This window comes from Dipteris shenzhenensis, chromosome 13, assembly GCF_047967505.1.
Source record: "Dipteris shenzhenensis isolate YYH24624 ecotype China chromosome 13, Dip_SZ_1.0, whole genome shotgun sequence".
NCBI lineage: Eukaryota > Viridiplantae > Streptophyta > Polypodiopsida > Gleicheniales > Dipteridaceae > Dipteris > Dipteris shenzhenensis.
The window spans coordinates 28,544,252-28,567,413 of NC_141608.1; the positions used below are offsets into that span (position 1 = coordinate 28,544,252).

The 23,162-nt window shown below is 45.4% G+C and overlaps 1 protein-coding gene across 3 annotated transcripts in view; it reads left to right on the forward strand.

Moving 5' to 3' along the window:
• The window catches only part of LOC147895252 (uncharacterized), a 126,383-nt gene that overhangs the window by 16,055 nt on the left and 87,166 nt on the right, over window positions 1–23,162 (forward strand). The window contains exons 2-5 of one of the 3 annotated variants that reach the window (XM_087383571.1): window positions 1,626–2,258; window positions 2,360–2,419; window positions 2,501–3,177; window positions 6,722–8,279. In XM_087383571.1, the coding sequence (XP_087239697.1) occupies window positions 1,626–2,258; window positions 2,360–2,419; window positions 2,501–3,177; window positions 6,722–8,279 (2,928 nt within the window). The remainder of the gene's footprint in view (window positions 1–1,625; window positions 2,259–2,359; window positions 2,420–2,500; window positions 3,178–6,721; window positions 8,280–23,162) is intronic. The other 2 variants (XM_087383572.1, XM_087383573.1) reach the window with 2 other exon arrangements.

Sequence of the window (23,162 nt, forward strand, 5' to 3'; positions counted from 1 at the left end):
CCTTTATGTCTCACGCTATGGAACTGTTATGGAAAACAAAGTCTTCTGCTAAAGCTCTAAGACTAGGATGACAAAAGTCTGTTCCCCAAGGATGCACGGTGGATTGAATGTGCTGAATATTGCGCACCATGTCTTGGCCAGGAAAATTCCTCTTCTACTCACCTTTTTTTGTCAAAAGCAGCCATGGACTCATATGCTTGCAACCATGTGCACGTCCTTACGTACTACTGCACATGGTGCATGGATCACTGATTTTTGGGAGGTCATTTTGGGCAGATTTGTAGGCTCTATTCCGGGTTGCCCTTTTGCTACTTCACTTATTAGCGATTGGCAACAGGTCCTTTCACATGCTCATTGGGCCCCTTCCGTTTTATCTCATGCCAATTCCCTTCGGCAAGAAAGTATTTATTGGAGTGCTGTTTTTGATCATCCATTGGCCCTCCAAGAGCCGATTCGGGCATATAATCTCAGCAAATTGGGGATCAGGTGTATAAATGACGTTGTTGATGCTACTGGTCATATGCTTTCCTTCCCTCAAGCCATGGCTTCTTATCCACTAGCCATGCATCACAGGTTTATTTGGGGAAAAATTGCTGAATTACTGCAGCCTTTTCTTCCCATCCCTCCTTTATCTAACAGGGACCGATTATATGATTGGCAGTTACACCCGGTGGGCTCAAATTCTCGTCCTGTTACTCTTCCTAACCTAACGGTTAGCACGACATACTCTTTCCTCCAGTCGTCACCATGGATTCACTTACATGCTAATTCTCTTTGGCATATGGCAAAATCACTTGCTTGGTGGCGAAAGAATCTCCGCAATTTATGGAGAAGCAAATTGCCTCTCAAGCAAAAGCTTTTCCTATGGCGTTGTCTTACAGGAACCTTATCCGTGGGGGTCACTCTGGCTCAACGAAGGATTGCATCTGCTTCTTGTCTTCGATGCATGGCTCCTTCTGAAACGGTGCCTCATTTGTTTTGGATGTGTTCCAGCACTAAGACCTTCCTATGCAAAATTTCCATGTCGCTTCGCCTTCGTTTCCCTAACTCTCCTTTTGGGAAACATTTTTGGCTTTTTGGCAGACTTCCTGCAACCTTGGTCCATTACTCTTTATTTTTGAACTGGGTCAGATATTGGGCTTTTTGGACCATATGGCAGGATCACAACATGCGATATTTTGGGAATCCGTTCTTGCAATCTTATGAATATTTCAGACTCTCCCTACGGCAATCTATCTATGATGCTTGCCATCAAGGAGATCTTCCTCAGTCATGCCTGGAAATAGTTCTTCTTTGCTTTTGATTTCCTGTTGAGGCTCTCTGCTTTTTTGAGAGCCTCATGTAAATTTTGCTGATAATATAATCATGGATTTACCAAAAAAAAAAAAAGTGTGTGTGTGAGAGAGAGAGAGAGAGAGAGAGAGAGAGAGAGAGAGAGAGTATGAACAAAAGGGCATAAGAGAAGCACTTGAAGAGAGTGTCATTTGCTGCTGTATGTAGCAAACTTGAAACAGGAGCTTTATTTTAAGAGTGGTAAGTGCAGAACAATAAGCTAAGTGTCAGGTTAATCATCAAAGTCACTGAGAATTATCTTGGGATCTATGATCTTTGTGTTGCGTTTTCAGGGTGTGGAGAATCAAGAAGCATCATGCGAGGACTTTTGAAGTCTATAGAAGAAGATACTGATTTGCTTCATTTGGTGCAATTACGAGTTGTCTATGTGAACCTAGATAAAGATCTAGGCTTCACGTTCTCTGAAACAAGAAAAACCCCGATATTGACACTCTATGGGCATGCTGTTCCTTACAAATACAAAGGGAAGCTCAAGGTGCAAAATATCTTAGCGGGCATTCGTCATGGGATTTCTATTGCTCGCAAGGATTTACCTTTTAGGAGGTTGTCATCATTTTCAGAATTGGAAAATTTTATGGAATCCACAGATAGAGCAGTTGTCCTCTTTGACCTTTGTAATTGGGCTCAGACATTAGGTCAGAAGAAGCGGCAGAAAGTGCAAGAAGAGCGCTTAGTTTGTAAAAATGCACCTATCTGGTCATCTCAAGATACTGTGGAAAATGAGGAGGAGATTATGTTTGGATCTTTGTCTCCTGATGGTATTGGAGGAGATGAAAAGAAAGCCATTGGCGCCAGCAAGAGGACTACCACAATGGCTTTAAGCAACTTAGAAGAGGGGAGGTTATCCCAACAAGGGAATCATGAGCTGGAGGAAATCGGAATATCGGCTCTGAACACAGAAAATGGTATGTATCTAGTATCTGGAAGCTTTTTGCATCAATAAGGGTTTGAGGTGGGAGAGGTTACAATAGGACTGATTTTAGTGTTAATGTTTGTATTTCTGCAGTAATATCTGGGAATCATGAGCTGAAGGAAATCAAAATATCGACTCTGAATACAGGAAATGGTATGTACCTAGGATCTGGTAGCGGTTGCACAATAAGGGCTTGAGGTGGAAGAGGTTGCAAGAGGACTGATTTTAGTGTAGATGTTTTTATTTCTGCAGTAAAAGCTTTCGAATATACCGCATCAACAGTTGTGCAGATGGGTGCTTCACATGATCAGCAGAATCTTGACAACGACACTTTGCCAGATGGAGCGGATGATACGAAGATTTCAAAGGGCATTGTAAAAGAAGATGCTGCATCATCTAAGTTAATACTTGTGGAAGATCTGGAAAAGGCTACGTCAAGCTCTGTATCAGAAGACCAGTTGGAGAGTCAAGATGAGATTCTGCACGTTTTGCAGGGCTGTGAGTCAGATTTTTTTGGTGCACCATGGAAGGCTCCAGGGTCTGAGACTTATCTAAGTTCAATCTTGAGGCAGATGAGCTACACAGAACCATTTGGTCAGTTGGGAAACAGCAGCAGAAATAGCATTTTTGAGCAGGTTCATGGTTGCAATCAGACGGTGTACCACCAGTTTAGAAATTTATATCGAAACTTAACAAAAATTGCTAGGGCTCATGTCCTCACTCCCGAGCGTGCTAATTTCGGGATTGTCACAAACAAAACTCTGCTTGCAGACTTAGGCCTTGCCAGGATGCAAAATTTTTCATGGTTTCTTATGTTGCGACTTTTAGATCAGCCTCATATTCCTGAATTCTATTTTGGAAATGAAGGGTTGGATTCTTTCATTTCTGGCTCGGTGCAGCTTGTACCTGAGGTAAACTTGTTTTCTTGCATGATATTACTAGGCCAGTTTATAGGTAACAAGGAAGGGTTGTGAAATAATGAGGGAGTCCTAGGTATTTTTGCAGTAAGTCTATCTTTTGATGCTTTAATAAACACATAAAATATATACCAAAAAGGTAAATATGTTATCCTATTCAGGACCTGGCTATGTGAGAAGTCCTTTGTAATTTCCAATAAATTTGTTTCCGAGGTTTCAAGCCAACATGAAATTGAGAACAATCATCTATAGACTATAATATGTTATTGTATTGAAACAAGGAACAAATTGGAAACTTTGTGACAAAAAGGGGGAGTTGAACACCCGTTTGTTTGTTTGTTTGAATAAGCATGTGCATGTGACACTCGCTTTTTTTGTATTTCACATTGGTGTCAGAAGGACTATTCTAGATAATATAGGTGACACTGCTGCTCACTCCAATATTCAAGCTTGCATGTTTTACACTTCATTACTCTAGATGCTCTTCACTTGTAGACTATGTAGAGCTGGCAAAACTTTTCAAAATAAGAGTGGTTCACCTCCCGTGCTGGGCCTTCAGCTCATGTGTGAAGCCTGCTGTCTGCGCTCTTGTACTTACACCCTTCGATGCAATGCAAGACCTTTTGAATTCTTTCATTGTATCCCCTCGAGTGGTATCAGAGCTTTATCTCATCTGCATTACTTAGGCACCATGTCAAGACATATTCCAAGGTTTGTATTGCTTTAGGGTTTGTAAAAAACATTAGACGGAGAATGCTCGGACAGCATCAAGGAAAACATATGGGGTTCATACTTCGACCAAGCATAAAATGCTCGGACAGCATCAAGGAAAACATATGGGGTTCATACTTCGACCAAGCATAATTTTATTATGCTTGGTAAAGAGTATAATATTTAGGGTTTGTAAAAAACATTAGACGGAGAATGCTCAGACAGCATCAAGGAAAACATATGGGGTTCATACTGTGGCCTGCATTTTAGCATTTATGAACTCCATGTAGAGAGTGGGACGAAACAAAATTCGTAGAATGGCTAAGGTAGTAGATTGGAAGGAAGAGGGGAGAGATGAGTGAAAGAAAGAAAGAATAATTAATATCTGTGGAAGATCACAAAGGTCAATGAGACCAAAAGATAAGTAAAATGACAAGAAAATCTGCACGCAAAGTGCCGTGGTGGCATCTCCAAGTCACAAAGATGCTTCAAGACCAACCTAGTATGAGCTAGCTGCATCTTGAGTAAGCGATGCTGCCAAAGGAGCTTCCAGAGCTCAAAACTTGGGGTAAGGCTATGTACAATAAGCTTGCCCAAGAGGCTCTGCGACATCTCAGGGTCAATGATACGTAGTCATCTTTCCAAATGTGGAAGCATGACTCTCTGCTAAGCTATTTTGCAGTGGTCTCCTATGTGCCATGAAAGCTGGCCAAAGAAAGTTCTTAATGAGTTGGTGAAGCTGTCTCATGCAGCTTTTATCAAAACACCAACAAGATGCAATGTAGTATGTTGTGGCCAACAAGACTTGCTTCATGACCAAAATCTCTACATGGAGTGAGAGCTTTGCCAAACTCCAATACAAAAGCTTTGTCACACATTCTCTGGGACCGGGCTATCTGTTACTGTGCAGAAATGTCAAGCTCCATCTGGCACCCCAACTTCCTGCTGTTTGACCTCGTATGATCCATTTGAAACCTAGGGTCTTGTTCTTCGTGAAAGGGCTCTTGTCTCCGTGAAGAAACCAGTTGACTTGTGCTAGTTGATGTGTACCTTAGAGGCTGCATAAATTTGGTCCAGAAGGAGTTCAACCATCTCGAAACTGGGAAACTATCAGCTGATCCCTCCACAAAAAAAGGGCCGTGTCATCTACGAACTTAGATTCTAGTGGGAACTTCTCTTATTTGATTGGAACGTGCATCCCAACCAAACTTGCCTTCTGAGTTTTCTGATAATAGTCTATCCTCAACAACAAAAAGAACAGAAAGGGGCCCAGAGGGCACCCCTTCGGACTGACCGTGGGAGCGGGAATCATCTGTGTCACCCACAATGAGCAACTGATTGGAGCTGCATGCATAGAGGGATGAGACTCCTGTAATCCAATGTGCAGAGTGCCCAAGCGCCTCATGGTACCCTCTCAAAGATCCAGTCCACCCTGTTTAAGCCTTTTCAATATTGAGAAATGGTATTGCAAGGGGGTGGGAGTCATGTGTAGCACAATTAATAGCATTTTAGAATGTCTATCTATCCAAAAAACCTCATGTTAAGAACTCAATATTCTCACCAAGGACTGGCAAAAGGAAACTTTTCATTTTAAATGACAAATGTAAGCTACAAGGCTCAGCGTTTTTATTGATGACTGGTTAAAGAAACTTTTGATTTAATGCTACACAAAGTAAGTTATAATTCTTGAAAGGCTCATGGAGATTTGGGATTATATACATTAAAATGTGCTTGATTGTGGAGAACTATGAAACTTTGTGCTTGTTGGCCCTGACAAAACCTTTACAATATTAGTTGTCCTTATGCAAGCTGCTCCTAGGTTGTTTGATGGGGTTCTACTTGCTAGCATGAATTGGAAATAAGAAATATTTTATAGTAAAAAGAAGAACAATTGATCACAGTTCAATGTAGGTTTGCACATGGAGCTTAAATGCAGGCATATAATGTTGGTTTGTGCATCAAGCTTCAAAAAGATTTGTATGACACTTTTTGCACCCTGATAAAAATCTTATGATTCCATGTATGTACTTGCCTAACAAAATATTCTCAAAATAGTTTTTTTTTTTTGAGTCTGCTTATATAGGTAATAATAATCTTAGGTAAGCCTGGAATATGTATTGTTTCTCTCTAAAGTGTCGAGCGATGGGGGGCGATGGAAACTTGGAGAGGGGGCCTGAGAGCAAGAGGAGAATAACTAGCAAGGTAGAACTTATGGCTTAAATACAGTAGAAGAAGAGCAAAGCGGGAGCAGGAAGAGTAAAGAGAAGGCTGCCAGCAGTTGGCCAGCAAATGTGTTAAACAAGCAAGTATGCCATTCCGTGGAGACTTTTACAACCATGTCCTGGTGCACCTCCAGGGTGTTGTTACTGCAGAAACACAGTATTGGCTTTTGTGTGTCCTATGGCTATATAAATATTTATATGGTGTCAAGTTTTGGTAGGTTTCTTCCCATATGCCGTCCGTTATGTAAGCACCAGGTGGTTTGGGAAAAGTTGCTAGATGCAAAAATTGAAGTCTGTGACATTGGAAAGAATCGAGTTGAAGGCTTTCTTGAAAGCCGGTGCCATGTCTTATTGCCTTGTGGCTATCTCCTAGCTAGATCTATGATGTGTGGAGTTCAGTTAATGGATAGTAGCATAATATTAAGAGGCTTTCAATGAATAGACATCTACAATAACATACAAGATTTTCCAAACATTGCCGTAATGCGTTAGCCGTTTGGGTTGTATCACGACTGTATGGATATTTAAACTTTTGTTTAATTACATGGTCTATCTTTTCTCTAGTGCGGAAAATTGATATTGTCTGATTTCCATTTCTTTTACAGCTGGATGTTAAGATGGCCAAGTATCATTCTTCACTCTCCAGTGACACTCCCTCAGTACTACTTTTTATTGATAGGGCGTCCCCGTCGTCTGAGGTTCTCACAAAGAGCTGGGAGGCTCTAAGAGCAATTCAGGTGGTTGCAAGGGAATCTGTTGGACATGAGAATGTGGAGGTAGAGGAATATGTAAGCCGAGAGAACTTTGAAACGACAAAATTGATGAGAAAAGATGCGATGGATTTTGTCAAGACTAAAATCCAGACACAGATCCAGGATCATATGTTTCCTTTGAAAGAATTATCAAGGCAGTTGGCTTCTGAGTTGGAGCTTGGCACTATGCAAGCATCAACTGCACACTTTCAAAAAGGCAAAGAGAATGCCCTGTTCAATAGCAAGGAATATCGCTTGAGGCCGGAATCAAGCAGTCAGGATACTGCAGTGATTTTGCAGATTTCGCTTGAAGGTGACGAAAAGACACAAATAGAAGCTAATCTAAGAAACCTTTTATTGCAAAATCTTCTTGCTGTAGATCCTCACAGGACAATCACGTCTGAAACTAATGCTGTTGAAATGCAGCAGGATTTAAGTCTTGAGGACAGAGGAACAGTAATTGGCAAAATGACTACAGGTTCTGAAGAGGAAACAAAAGACTCTGAAAATGATTATCCTCCAGCTGAAAGTAAAGAAGAAGGGTCGTCTGACATAAATCTTAGTATTGATGCTGATAGAGTGCAAAAGGACACCAATATACACATTTTTACACCATTGGAAGTAGTTCAGACAAATGGTATAATAGGAGAGAATGTGCTTGTCAGCTCAGAAAATGTGGTTCAAGACTCAGATCTGGAGAGCAGCAAATCTGTGAGGGGTAATAATATGCTAATCAAAGACGCTGCATTATTATCACGTAATAAAGAATTAAATGATAATGCCAATTGCGAGCAATGGGAACAGGTCCTGTCATTCTTTTTTGTAGATGGTAATGACCAATTGAAAGACATGATTCTACCTAGTTTACCCTATCCATCACTTGTTATTCTCGATCCTCTCCAAGGTGGGCAATTTGTATTCCCTAGCAATCAATCTATGAGTCAGTCTTCCTTGAAGGAATTTATAAAGGGCTTTGGAAGAAAATCCCTTCAGAAGACTTATTATTCAGAGTTGACACCAGAAAGTCCCAGAAAGAAGCTACATCCACCGTTCGTGAATCGAGACTTCCATGAAGTGGATGGTGTGCCTCGGGTCACAGTCGATACATTTTCACAAATGGTATTGGGATCTCAGGTGGTAGAAAATACTTCCACTTCATGCATACAGGAGCCTTTGCATACAAGCAAGGAGGAGATGGGAGTGTCTTGGAAGAAGGATGTTCTGGTGCATTTTACAAATCCATGGTGTGGTTTCTGCAAGAGAACAGACCTAATCTTTCGTGAGTTGCATCGGTTATTATTGCAACATTTGGATACTGATGTTGGAGACATATTCACAGAACAAACATTCATGGAAATGCCGTCCATGACAGAGGGAAAGCGGCAGCTTCAGAGTGGGCAATTGCTTGAAGGTTATTTCCAGCTCTTTATTTTTTTGTAGTTATATGAGGATAATAAGTGTCAGTATTGCCATTGGATTTATCTGTACATTCTTGCTTATGATAATGTGTTTTCTGTCTCTACTTGTATGTGCTATGTAATTGCAAAGAAATCATGTCTGGCTGGCCTTTCCTGTATCCCTTATCCCGCTTCGAATCTTCAATGTCCTGTAAAACTGGCTGTTTATGTGTAAACATTCGTCTAAAAAATGTGTACCTGTGTCAATCACCGCCGCTAATACCATGAAATCCTTGGAAGTAAAGCTCCCTCCAGTTTGTGTGAATTTGATACTGTTTTTTGCTTTTATTCAACCTTTTCTTTCATATACTTGCGTCCCGAGCCCCTCCCAGCCACACCCCGCACTATACTACCTATCATGATATACACTTCGATCATAACCTCTCACCTGATTACTCAGCCCACCTAGCCTCCCTCCTCAGAACATAGGCACCATACCCTCTCTAGATCACCGAGCCACCCTTATCACCCACTCCCTTCACAATGCAGCCCGCCACATACCCGCCCTCCACCCGCTGGCTCTACCCCTTGCAACAGATGGTATGATGACGAGTGCAAAGCATTATGCCGCACACTCCGACTCACAACCCAGCGAAACGCTAGGGCCAACCCACGTCTTACCAGGGATTATCGTCGACTAGTCCGTCGCAAGAAGCTAGCCTTCCTGTGCCAGAATGAGGATATGCTACTGAACATTCTGTTAGTAGCAACTCCAAGGATTTCTGGAGGAAATTCCTAGAACGCCGTCCCCCTCCCCCCTCATGGACACTTCCCTCTGGCACACCTACGCACACACACTCTATGATATCCCTGATCAGCCCCCTCTCGACCTCTCAGCCACCCCCCGCCCCAATTCTTGTATCCTCTTCACAACCCAGGGAGTCACCCACGCAGCACATAAGCTTCATAACGGTCGAGCTAAGGATCATGAGGGCCTATGCACAGAGTTTGTTGCCTATGGCATCAAAACTCTAGCCCCCATCCTGGCAACACTGTTCAATGAAGCTGTCTGTCACGGGTTCCCCAGATCCTGGACCCTGAACACTATCACACCCATCCACAAAGCAGGAGATCCCATGGATCCAGGGAATTACAGGACCATCATGGTTGGACATGTTATGTCCAAGATCTATGCATCGGTGTTAGATGGTGAGGTCAGTGCTCACGCAGAGATACAGGGGCTCAGGGCATCCGGATAGGCCGGCTTTAGGACGGATCACTCGACTTACGATACATTTTTACACTTAGAGGGATCATTGAGGAGGCCAGACACAGGAGACAGAGAGTATATTGTTGCTTTGTGGATTTTCGCAAGGCATTCGACACCGTTCCCCGCGCCTGACTCATCAGACGTTTGCAGGAGTTAGGCTACGACTCGGCGATTATCTGGGCAATAGTAGCTCTCTATGAGCGGGTGACGGGGCAGGTCAGGATTGGCACCAGCTGGACCCCAGAGATCACGAGCACTATCGGAGTCAAACAAGGATGTCCCTTGTCACGGACTCTATTTGGCCTCTACATCGACGAACTCGAGACCACCATCAGGACACTCGGAGGTGCAGGCTGCTCTCTTGCGGAGACTGCCATCCAGATTCTCCTATACGCAGACGATGTAGTACTACTATCCTCTTCTGCTACTGTTCTTCAGCGACACTTGGATGGACTTCAGGCCTTCTGTGATACACATGACTTGAAGGTCAACCTTGGGAAAACCAAGGTGATGATCTTCAACACTTCCAGACCCGCTATGCACCGAGAGCAGTTCCTCTTCGCCGGCGACCCTGTTGAGATAGTTGACTCCTACACATACTTGGGCGTTGTCTTCTCAGGCTCGATCTTCACGATGCGCCCGGCCATGCAAGCCAGGATCACGCGGGGATACTCCGCTCTTGCCAGGCTGGAGCGACAGTGCTACCACTCCCACTTCCAGGACCCGCGGACCAAGTCTCTCCTTTTTGATTCTTTGGTCCGCCCAACAGGCATGTATGGTAGCCCTTGGTGGGGAGTCGACCTTTTAGACACAGAGTGGGCTCGAGTTGAGCGCCTGCAGATACTGATGTTTGCTCGGATGATCTGTAGCAAACCATCGGTACCACACCAGATCATTCTAGCAGAGTTCGGCGCCTCACCCCTACAGCTTGATGCGGCTTTTCAGGCTATCACCTCCTCTATGGCCTTATCCGTTGATTGGGACCAGCGATGCTGGTATAGTCGTCTTTCCAGTTGGTTCACCGGACTGGGCCTCGACTTAGACCGGTTGCCTCCTTTTCAGTACAGCCTCGACGCTCCACCATCTCCTCTCTCCCTCACTGACCAGGAGGTCAACCGGCTCATTCGGGCGGATCTGCTCCAGCTCCACACCTGGCGGACATGGTTTCTTCACTCCGAGCTTCCTGTGAAGCTCGACTTCTACCGCCGACACTGCCTCCAGATCTCACAGGAGGGCTTCATCACACCTCCGGGTTACACACAACTTCATCTACCACATGCGCTCCGGATCTCCCTCGGTCAGTTTAGGGTCTCGTCACACCGGTTACGGATCGAGAGTGGACGCGCAGAGGGTATCCCACGAGAGGACCGCCTTTGCCCACTTTGCGACTTACAGGAGATCGAGTCGGAGGAGCATTTTGCTTTCAGATGTCCTATCTATTATGCCATTCGAGGCCGATACCACTGCCTCTTCCGCAACGGATTCGGCTCCCTCCCACACATGCTACAATTCCCGGATCAGCGGTGCCTTGCCGCTTTCTTACATGAGATGACCCGCCACCGAGATACTTCTCTCCGAGCACGGCGACACGAGCAGCACACACAACGTGAGGACACCCAGCGGCCTATCACTGACTTCTTTCAGCCACAGGATACCTCTTCTCAGTCTAGCCGACGACGCGGACGTGAGCGAGAGCCAGAGTCACGACAGCTGCGTCAACGGACAGACTCACGCATCCAGGTCCATGACATCTCGTCTCTGCTCTCAGCCCGCCCCACTGGGGTTACCGTTGCCCTCATCCACAGGGCCACCCGTCGCCCCCGACGATCGAGCTCGACTAGGCCGCGTGACGTCAGAGGCCAATCATCTATCGCAGGGTTTTTTCCGACTTCCCATTTGACGGCCCCTCTATGATTGGTCTCTGACGATCACCACCTGCACATGTATACTGTATCTCCCCCCTCTGCCCCACTTTTTTGTGCCCCCCCCTTCTTCTTCTTTGTATCATCTGGAGGTAGACACATATTTTTTTGTATCAGGACTAGACACATAGTCCTTCATAACCTCTTTTTTGTAGAAATGGTTGGTTGGCCCGTTTTGAGACCACCACCGTTATGCTCATTGTATCAGTTATCTTTAGTCTCATAGACCTTCACGGTCTCCCGAAGACTTTAATAAACTTTCTTTCTTTCTTTCTCTCTCTCTCTCTCTCTCTCTCTCATGCAGTATGGATCACCATGGGCCATATCCGGGCCTCATCCCACAGGTTTCAGATTGAGGTAGGATATGAGATTGCAGCTACTCGATACCATAGAGACTTGAGGCGAAGTACACTTTGTTATGCACGAGGTGGAGACAGAGGAGCATGTCTTGATGCGATGTCGCAGATACTATGAGATTTAGGGGAGGTATCATTGCCTTCTTACCCATGGATACACATATATGGACAGTGTCATTGACTACCCCGACTTGAGATGCGCCACACTTTTCATATATGAGGTCACTGGACTCAAGTCACGAGACTCATGAGATCCACTGTGGGACATGACCGTAGACAGCCAGACTTCTTCACAGTGGAGGAGATCTTTGGGAGATGCCCGGATCAAGACTCTGACTTTCAGGCACACTAAGAGTGGGGTAAGCATTAAGGTAGGATGATGTGTAAACAGTTGACTTTGTCAAATGTTGGGGAATTCTCTAGAGTGGACATGAAGAAAGGTGGCACGAGATGGATAGATCATGGGCACCGAGAGAGGGGGATTCCCTTCTTTCGTTTCACGGTTGGTAATGCCAGGAGGTTTCAGCTGAACAGTAGGGGTTGGATTCCGTCCAGAGCCTCCTATTGGGAAAGCTTTTTCATCACTGCAGATTTGCGTAGAAATTTCTAGAGGAGGATCTGGAAATCCCTCAGAAATAGAAAGATCACTCTTTTCTTTTGGCTTTCTATTCATGGAGGGATTGCAGTGAACCTGTGGAGATCACGATTTGGGACTGATCCCACTTGTCCTCGATGTCATTGTGCAGAGGAGTCAGTGCGACATTGCCTTTGGGACTGCAGTTAGGCGAGGACTGTTTGGAAAGGGGTTGCTCGGATACTCAGCATCTTTCACACTTCCCCTTTCTTCATGACTTGGGGCTCGATCGCATGGTTATCTCTTACCGGGCCCCAGGTGTTTTATGAGGGTGAGCCTTCTTCTTGGGCACTCTCGGTCTGCCGGCAGGTGATAGAGCCCTGCTCTCTGCAGGATGTACCACTTACTCCCTTCATAGCTTCTCATGTTTCAGTGGACACCTCTTGGGAGATTTTGGCTAGCATTTCCTCTTGGCACATTTGGAAAGCCAGATGTACTGAGGCCTTGGATGGCATCCAGATACACCCATTACAGGTGTTCACGGGTATTTGGTCTGACACGGTTCACACTTTGATAGCCATATGGGCTAGCATGCAGGGCCCTTCACGGGCAGCCTCTTCTAGAAGGACTATATTTCTTCGAGTTTGGAGGGGTTCTCCCTTTTTCTCGGAGGTTTCTACCGGATTGAGATGGCACTATCAGCCTCAACCCTTTCTTTTTGGCTCTTGAGCTTTTCATGCATTGCATGATGTATCCCGTATGGAGCTTGCTCTAACGGTTTTTCTTTAATACTTAATAGAAGTCTCTTTTTGCAAAAAAAAGAAAAGAAAAGAAAGGTGGCACGAGATGCCTTAGATAGAGGATACGTGAATTTGAGAGAGGAGAACAGAGCATGTACAGTTTTTTCGATTGGAATGGAAGAGCAAGTTGGTGTTTTTCTCCCTCCTTCACCCTTGCTTGCATCTCGAATACAAGGCACGATGAGCACATAAAATAAATAATTAGCTTTCATTTTTGGTGGAGACGGCGGGCAAGCTCGTGGTCACGTAAGGAGAGACTCATCAAGACTTTAGGGATCATGCGGAATGGAGGTTGTGGGTAGTTCATCGTGAAGGCTAAATAGTGGAGAAGCTGACGCATGATTAGGACAGCACGCAGGGGACGTGGAGAGGTGGCCGGTGTGAATTGCGTGTGATGAGGAGCGAAGCGGACCAGAGCTGGACTAGAACAGAAGAGCTCAGAGGCTTGGGCATGTACCAAGTGTATATGGGATAACTCCTAGAGTGACACGTGGCACTCACACATGACTCACACACATGAACTAGTACTAGAACTCCTAGTACTACACCAACACATCACATGACCAACACTTTGGCTATGATATCTCCAACAACAACTTGGTCGACAATTGCCAACTGGAGAAGTTTCGTCCTTTGAATTTTATAATGGCCGCCTCGGTTTTCTCTTTCTTCATAGACTCCATCATGAACCGTTTCACTTACGAAAACTGGATTACGATCTTTCCAACTTGCCAGACAGCAAGCCTTGTCAACCGTATGGCTTTGATACCACTTGTTGGAAGTAAGAGCTCAAAATCTTATATTGCATGCAAATAAAACAACCAGTACAAGACGATGTTCTCCTACTTCATGCACATGAATTACGAAAGAGCTATGAAAATAATTTGTGACTAAGGCATAAGGAGCTTCATCAACATAGCAAGTCGAATGACAAACTTCTCAATGCATGTATTCCTTCTAGAATGACTAGACAAAGACTCAATACACCAACCTGGACATCATCTCATCCCTACGGGACTTTTTGTTGGTACAATCGACAAGATGACTTGACTAAGGACCCTACAAAAAGCAGCTTTGAGACACAAGACCTGACGACATAGACAGAGAGCCACAAAGGCTCGGACAAAGGGAGTCTGCTCATCATATGCGACCTGCATATAAGGTATCACCGCCTCAGCTTCACCACGCCATGAAGATGGCGCAGCAACTACCAGATCGCCTACCATGCACAAGCCAGCCAATCATAATCTAGATTGCATGGACCAATAGTCATTCAGTATCCATGTTGAACCGTGTCTTTCCATGCGTGTCCAAGCCAACCTTTCGATGACACCACACCTGAAACCTATTCACGAAACTACTAGCCACCCCATGTGGGTGTATCACAAGGAACCAACTCCAACAGCTGGGCACGTGAGCATTGATGATGGAGATGGTCAAAGCAGTGAATGAAAGTCAAATTGATTGATTGAAATCAGCAAACAGTTCACTGCTGACTAGATATCTGGGTGCTGCCCTGTGTGAAGAGACCTCTGTAAAGTATCTCTTTTTGGTGAGAGGCCTTTGTAAAAAGGGTTGTGTGGATTGTCCTTTTCTCTATTTGCAGGTGTGATTTGACAGTGTTGAAAATAATGGAGGTACCGATTTTTCAAATGCAAGGAGGGGGAGGATGTTGAGGCTTATCTCAGAAGTATTGTGAGAGCCAGCCATATTGTTGGTTGGCCAGAAGCTTTGTGGGTCCAATTCCTTTCTGACTTCTTGGAAGGGATGGCATTAGCCTGGTATAGGACACTTTCAGAAGGAGTAAGTAATGATTGGGGGGCTGTTACTGTTTAAAGAAGCGGTTTGGGGTAGAGGAGTCCCCAAATGTTTTGCTATGTTTTGCTGGTTCAGCTATATCAGTTATGCCAAGTAGAGGGGGAGTCAGTCAAGAGCTTTGAGGTGCGCTTTGAATCAGTGTGGAGCAAGTACGAAGCACATGTCGCAAGGGATGTTCCTGCAAAGGCAGGCTGAAGCCGTGGATAGGCTGAAGGTGAGTCGATGAAATCACTTGTACCTGTGTGCACTACTGGACTTGAGAATTCGAAGTTGAATTGATTCTTGCAGGCTTGGAACCCCAGCTGAGACGGAAGGTTCAGAAGGACCCCCAAGATTATGCTAGCACTTTACAGGTGGCTCTAGCCAAAGAGGAGTAGAACTTCGAAGCTAAGCCAATTATACCTATACCTTTGACTTCAATGGGAGCGGGTACATCTTTTGCAGTGAATAACACAGTTGCTATGCCATCCACTAGTGCCAACTAGTTGGAGAAGAATATAGAGAAGATGATGGCTGAGTTCAATGAATTGAAGTACATTTGGTGCAGGCCCCACTAGCTAATGTGCCCAGGATGGAGCCTAGAATCCCACGTGACAGTGGCAATATTATCTGCTTTGAATGTCATGAAAAGGGACATTTGAAGTATAATTGCCCTCTTTTGGTAGGAAAGAGAGGAAATGATAAACCTGTCTTTTTGTTGGATGCAAAGCAGGAGACTGCTGGAAAGGTTAGAGGTGTTTGTATGAAAGCGAGGTTGTGGAGATGAGATGAGTAGTGGACTGATGAGGGCCATGGGGAAGGGTGTATGAAAGAAGGAGGAAGAAGAAGAAATCTTCCAGGCGGAGGATTGGGTCAGCAGATTTTTCGTTGTTGGTTCAAGGAGTGCAGGATTATGATCTCATCACTGACTTGCGTGGAGTGAAGGCAAAAGTCACCATTCCTCAGCTACTTGCAGTCAGCTGTGCTTTGAGACAGCAATTTGTAAAGGCAGCCAACTCACGTAAATCAAGGAAGAAGAAAGGAACAGAGGATGCCAAGTATAGATCTGAATGACCAGATTCCGGTGGTGATTGCCTCAATAAATGGTATACCTGTTAAAAATGTGTATGTTGCTGGTGGGGCTGCCATTAATGTTATTAGTGAACAGATCATGCCTAAAGTAGGTTTGAGGAGCAACGCTTCTTCCCCGTATAAGATTAAGTTAGCAGACAACTCAAGAGCTAAATCTTCAGAAGCTATCACTGATGTCCGAGTAGATGTATGTGATATTGCAGCCTTATGTACTTCTCACATACTCCCGACAAATCCAGATAAGAATGCTTATCCCATCATATTGGGAAGACCATGGCTGCGTCAAGTTGGGGTAGTGCAAAAGTGGGCAACATGGGAGTTAATCTTGCATGATGATGCCAAGAAAGTGAAGTACAGCTTGGGAAATGGGAAGAAAGAGTTAATAAAAAGTGAGGAATTAAAGGAACATCATACACAGGATATGATGAATATGACACAATTATAGAGGAATCTACTTCTGAGGAGTTGTAACTGCTGAACCGTTTGGCACAACTTTGGGGGCAGCAAGGAAGCCGCAGGAAGAAGAGGACACAGTGGACAGATCTGAAAGGATGGCAGCAAATGCAAAGATGTTGAATCCACAGTTGGAGAGCTCAGAAAGAGAGAAATATTTCTTTGTTACTGACTACTGGCAGATGCGTAGACTATGATCATCATGCAAGTGCAGCACGAGATTAAATTGAAGCCTGCTGCTAAGCTGGTGGTATAAAGACTCAGAAGGCTAGGTGTGATTCAAGCAGATGCCTTGAAGATAGAATTTCAAAGGTTACTTGCTGCTGATTTTATCTTTCCCGTGGAGGATATAGAGGGGTTGTCTGCAGTGGATGTCACACCAAAGAAGGGGGGAAGTGGCAGATTTGTGTAGACATGCGTCCTTTGAATTCATACACTAAAAGGGATTATTATCCTCTCCCATTTGAGGATGAGATCTTGGATCAAGTGGCAGGTCACGAAAGGTACACTGCGTGTGATGGTTACTCTGGATATTGGGATTGTAGAGGAAGACCAGAAGAGGACTACCTTCGTGACACCCTGGGGTACTTATGCATATAGAGTCATGATATTTGGGTTGGTGAATGCACCCGCCACCTTCTAGAAGTTCATGAATGAGGTATTTGAGCCCTACTTGGGCAAGTTCATATGAGTCTTCATAGATGATTTCTGTATCTATAGCTCTAGAGTGGAACATTTGGAAAAGACTCATCTAGCACTGCAAAGGATAGATGATGCCCAGGGCAATTTAAACCCTCTTAAAATGTCACATTGTAGAAGAAATTATTGGGGCATGTTGTTTCGCAGGATGGGATTGAGATGGACCCCGAGAAGGTGTCTGCCATAGATGTTATGCCGGTGCCAAGGACAGCTTGCCAGCTAAAAAATTTTGTGCAAAGGTTACATACAATGGTAGGTTCCTATGGGAGTTGGCACAGGTACTTCATCCTTTGCACCCACTGACGAAGACTCAAGCTGTATTTATTGTGGTGTGATCAGGCCCAAAACGGCCTTTGAAAAGGTTAAACAAATGCTTCGGGAAGGGCCGATTCATATGCCTTCTGATTGGGAGAAGATCTTCTTTGTTAGTATGAGTGTAACAGAAGATGCCGTGGCTGCAATCTTACTGCACAAGGGAGTAAAAGGCTTTATGCAACCCATCTATTATGCCAGCTGCCATTTGATGGATGCAAAGAGGAGGTACTCTGAGATAGAGAAATCGGGGCTGTCTATGATATATGCGGTGGGCAAGTTCAGGTCATATTTGCTTCCCCAGACTTTTTTTTTCAAAGCCAGTAGGGAAGTTCGTTAAATGGCTGGCTGAATTGCAAGAATTTTGGTTTAATTTCATGACAGAGCACTCTACACGTGCCACTGTGGTGGATTTGCTTACAGGGAAATAGGTGGCACAGGAGATGGAGAATCAGGTCAAAGAGAAAGGAAGAAATTAGTTTGAAATGCAGTCCACGAGGCAAATGCAGGTAGTGACAAAACCAGCATATACCCTGTACTTTCATGGGGCTTTTCAAAGGTCTACAGGAAGGAAGTATTGTCATATGTGTATGCAACCCAGAGGGGCAGGAAATTGCTGCAGAAGGAAGGGAAATTGGTTGTGTGAACTCAAATAATGAGGCTGAGTATGCAGCCCTGATTTATGGCTCAAAGTACAGCCAAGAAAAGGGAATACGAGGGTTATATGCGGGGATTCTCTGTTGATAATTTCTCAGATGCAAGGGGCGTGGCAGGTACGAAATGAAGCATTTAATCCCTTGCAGAAAGAAGCAGAGCAGTTATGCAAGGACTTAGGAGTGAGGTCATTCCTGCCAGCAAAATGCACGGGCTGATGCATTGGCTCAAGAAGCACTTAAGCCCATGGTGGGTGCGATATTCCTGGAAACATGATTGGAGAATTTACAGGATGTGTATAACTATTTGCAGGAGGGGGTGTTCCCTGAAGACATGCCAAAGTAGGAGCAAAGGAAGTTGTTGGTGAAATCCAGGCCCTACACACTATTGGGGAATACTTTGTATAAGATGGGCAAGGATATGATCTCGCGCAGGGTGATTGGGACTGCAAAAGCACAGTGGGTGATGGAAGCTTGCCATGAGGATGTATGTGGAGGTCATTTTGTGCATGAAAGCACAGCTAGGAAAATCTTGGCAGCCGGATATTTTTGGCCTATTATGCATAGAGACATTCAAGAGTGGTGCGCAACATGCCATACCTGTCCGGCTTTTGGCAGGAGGGGACTGAAGAGAGGTCCTCGTCATCGTATTTTGGCATTGAGGCCTTTCGAGAAGTGGGGATTAGATTTTGTGGGACCACTACCCTGCCCTGTCATGGAAAATATTGTATTGTGGTTGCTACAGACTATGCTACCAAGTGGGCTGAGGCAAAGGCAACAGTAAATTGTAGTGCGAAGACAGTAGCCAACTTCTTGATGGAGAATATTTGTAGTTGCTTTGGGTGTCCACTAGAGATTGTAATTTGTCACTGATCATGGTCCTGCTTTCAGAGAACTACTGCAAATCTTTCTGTCCTGATTGTCGGTGAAACACATACTTTCTTTTGCTTACTACCCTCAATGCATGGGTCTTGTGGAAAAGACCAATGGAATACTGTGTGGCATTATTGCTAAGATGATTCAAAGGACCTAAACTGAATGGGAAAAATGGCGTGCTACCAGATGGAGAATATTTGTAGTTGCTTTGGGTGTCCACTAGAGATTGTAATTTGTCACTGATCATGGTCCTGCTTTCAGAGAACTACTGCAAATCTTGCTGTCCCGATTGTCGGTGAAACACATACTTTCTTTTGCTTACTACCCTCAATCCATGGGTCTTGTGGAAAAGACCAATGGAATACTGTGTGACATTATTGCTAAGATGATTCAAAGGACCTAATCTGAATGGGAAAAATGGCATACTTATAGTGGTAGCTTGTTGTAGTAGAGTCGATGATGAGACTGTAGGTCCATCATGGCTGTAGCAGTGAGACAGGGCTGTCCTCTTGCCCCCTACCGTTCCTCTTTGTAGCGGAGGCCCTAGGTTACCTTTTGTGCTCCCAGGCACTTAGTCTCGTAGGGATGAGGCTTCCGATCCGGCAGCAGGAGGAGCTCTTGAATACTGAGTTTGTAGATGATACAACCCTTTATGTGGAGGGCTCAGCATCCAGTTTAGAGAAGGTCAGGGGGGCCTTGTCCATTTATTGTGAGGCTTCCGGAGCTCGCATAAACTGGACCAAATGTGCCCTGTTTCTTTACAGGGCTAGAGGAGATGCAGGAGGTTCGCGAGTGGGGGGTTGATTTCGGCTTTCGGTCGAGGGGGAGTCAGCAAGGTACGCGGGCTGCGAGGTTGGCATTGACATTTCGGCAGAGCAGCAGTTCAGCCCAGTCCTAGAGAGCGTTCGGCACAAGCTCTTGTATGGGAGCTCAGTAGGTAGAGCATTAACCAAGTCGTCCTTGCCACGGCTTGGTATATTGCCTCCTGCTGGTGTTTCCATCGGGGTTGCATAGGGCAGTTACGACACCTAATGCGGAACTTTATGTGGGAAGGATTGGATAGGACTCCTAACACCAGAGCTAGGGTAGCTTGGCAATGGTGATTATGCCACTGGCGCAGGGAGGATTGGGCATCATTGACCCAGAGATGCAGTGCAGAGCCCTGCTGGGCAAGCTAGTGGTGAGAGGCCTCACCCCAGGAGCGGAACCTTGGAAGCTCCTCCTCCAGCATAGGCTTCTTGGAAACACTCCTCGCATAGGAGGTTAGTGGCGGCAGTCTTACAGGTGGATTTTCTCCGAGGCTCCCTTGACAGGGAAGGGCTCGCCATTGATGAGGAGTGTGGCAGAGATTAGTTGGAGGACTCATTCGGGCCAGCTCGTCCTGCAGGGAGGAGTTTGAGAGGTAACCGCTCATATGGCACCCAGAGGTCAGGAATTCAGAGGGACGCATGTTCGGTCAACAGACCCACATTGGATGGGCACAATGGGACAGTGGTCCAGCTGGATCCTTTGGAGCTTTGAGGCGACTTCCAAGAGAGGCAGAGGCTAGAATGCATGCCCTCCCTCATCTTTGAGGGGTAGGCACCTGGATGATGGAGATTGAGCCAGCCATCATCGATTTGTGGTGGGAGTGGTTACGGAGTCCTTGGACCCCACATTGCTGGTGAGGATAGTTCTCGCGGACCAGGGTAACTCTCAGGATACGCTTCTTTTGAGAGTCTCTTGGATCCTGCCACTACCAGTTTTACAAGGTGGGACCCCGGAGGCTCATTGCAGGCATATACAGAGTTGGATGATGAGATAGTGTCATCCCTGGATGATCTAGAGTGGTAGAGGGGTAGGACGGTGGGCTGCTTGGCCAGGATTTGGTACATAGACCCCACCATAGTCTTATCAACACTAGAGGGAGTAGTGTGGCGCCTGTGGCTTTGGGAGGGCAGACCCCTATGTGATATCTACCGGGGTCCCAGAGAGTGGTTTTGGCCAGCCCGTGCAGGGAATGTGGATCGGGTGGAGGAGGTCTCCTTCTTTTCCTACATGACTCGCATTGGACGCTGCTTACAGCTTGAGGCAACAGTGTGGACTCCCTCGAGGGAACGACATTGGTTAGCGCAGGTTCTCTCGAGGGAGGTTATTTCCCGGTTCTGGCCTCGTCTCTGGACAAGCCTACGCCCATGCAAGATTTCCTACTTTCTTTTGGTTGATGGCTCACGAGGGTCTGCCCATTGGCCCTTGGTTGTAGTAGATGAGTGTAGATGGCAGATGCATTTGTTGGGTGGATGGAGTTCTTGAGACGATCCCTCATTGCCTATAGGGATGTTTGGTTGCATTGCGGATATGGTTGGCTTCCCTCTGTGGCTAGTACATATAGGATGATGAGGGACTTCAGTTGGGGGATGGCAGCCTGGCTCACAGAGGGAGGACACGCTTTCTCGATAGATCGACTTTCACTGGCGTACAGGGGACATGGACAACAGGTTTCCTGGATAGAGATCTACGATGCATCTCTGCCCTCCCGGTCATGTCCATTGACTCTACCAGAGGATAGTGCTTGGGAGACGGTGTCCAACATTACGGCTTGGAACATTTGGGTCGCTTGGTGCAGTCGGGTGATGGGAGGCCAGCTGATATCCCCGGCAGCTACCCTAGTTGCCATCTGGCAGGACACCACTTTTACTTTGCACGCCATTTGGGAGCATGGTACTCCAGGTTCGAGAGTGAATGCCGAAAGGCGGGAGCGTTTCTGCAAGGCCTGGCCTGTAGGAATCTTTTACACACTTTCTGCGAGAGGTATTTATATAGACCTCCACCGTGGTTGCTAGCTGTTGTTTTGGGATCTCTTTAGGCAGTGAGCTGGAGATCTGGAAACAGGCAGGCTGTCCCATAGCTGGCAACCTGTCTCTTATGTATGTACCTTCTACAGCTCCTCTCGGGACTTGTTTTGGTATGATATTTTTCAAGCATTAATAGAAGTTCCTTTCTTTGGGGAAAAAAAAAAAGAGCTTCAAACATCTTGTTCTAGATTCAACTTGTTCATGCACACTCAGGAGCAGCCTGCCTCCCTCTTACTCCATCCAAGGAAGGCTTATCTTCATCAAGTCAAAGGAGCAATCGTGTGCATTGAAGTATTGTTCTGATGATGAGCCTTTTGGCTGCAGCAGTGCATAAATATTCTCTACAAAGAAAGAAGAGGGGGAGGCGCAGTTTAGGGGTAAGAGGGCAAGTTGCACCCTAGGTTCTGTGTTCTTCTTTCATTGGGGGCAGGGTAACTCGTCTCTTTCATTTCAGCAAGCCATAAAGCTTCCGCAGTCAGTTAGTCCAAGGATGCATGCAAGATTTAGAAGAACCTTTCATGTATGCTACATCTGAAGTGTTTTTTGGTTCATATTAGCGAAAACTTATGTGCGGTCAATATGGAGATGACATGTGGCATTTTATGAAGCCTTTCTTCAAATTAAACACATTCTTTAAGGCCTTTAAATGATATTTCAGCTAAAAGGAAGAGATTCAACTAAATTGACCGAACGACTTCTACTTGGGACACGTCACACATAGACATCTAGGTAATTTTGTTTTGTAATACGCTTCCTCTCATGTGTGTGTATTTGAGTCTGCCATTTATCTTCGGATCTTTTTGGATCCTATCATGTGCCCATCACCTCACACCCAAGCCTTGTTCAAGATAATCTTAACAAGCTCTGGAGGCGTGATCTTTTTTCCCAAATAAAATACTTGTCACGTGAACCTGCCAATATAGAATGCAGGGCATACGATCGTCAGGAAGTCAAGTAAGTATGAAGTAAATCTGATAAATGCTCATTGACACAAGCCCAAGGTGACCTCTCAATGTCGGCCAACCTGGGCAACACTGTCTAGTTCTACTGCCTGGCACTTTGGTGTCACAATTCGACTACTGGCCTGCTCTACAGGTACATAATGTGTGCTGGTGTATGCAAAATGATGTGGTAAAGTGATTCAGTGGGGATGCCTATCAATGACTTATCTTAGATCTATCATAGAATTTAGTGCTTTGCTAAAATATGACTTTCTGCAATAGTGTGGAACGAATTGAAAAATCTCCATTACATCCTAT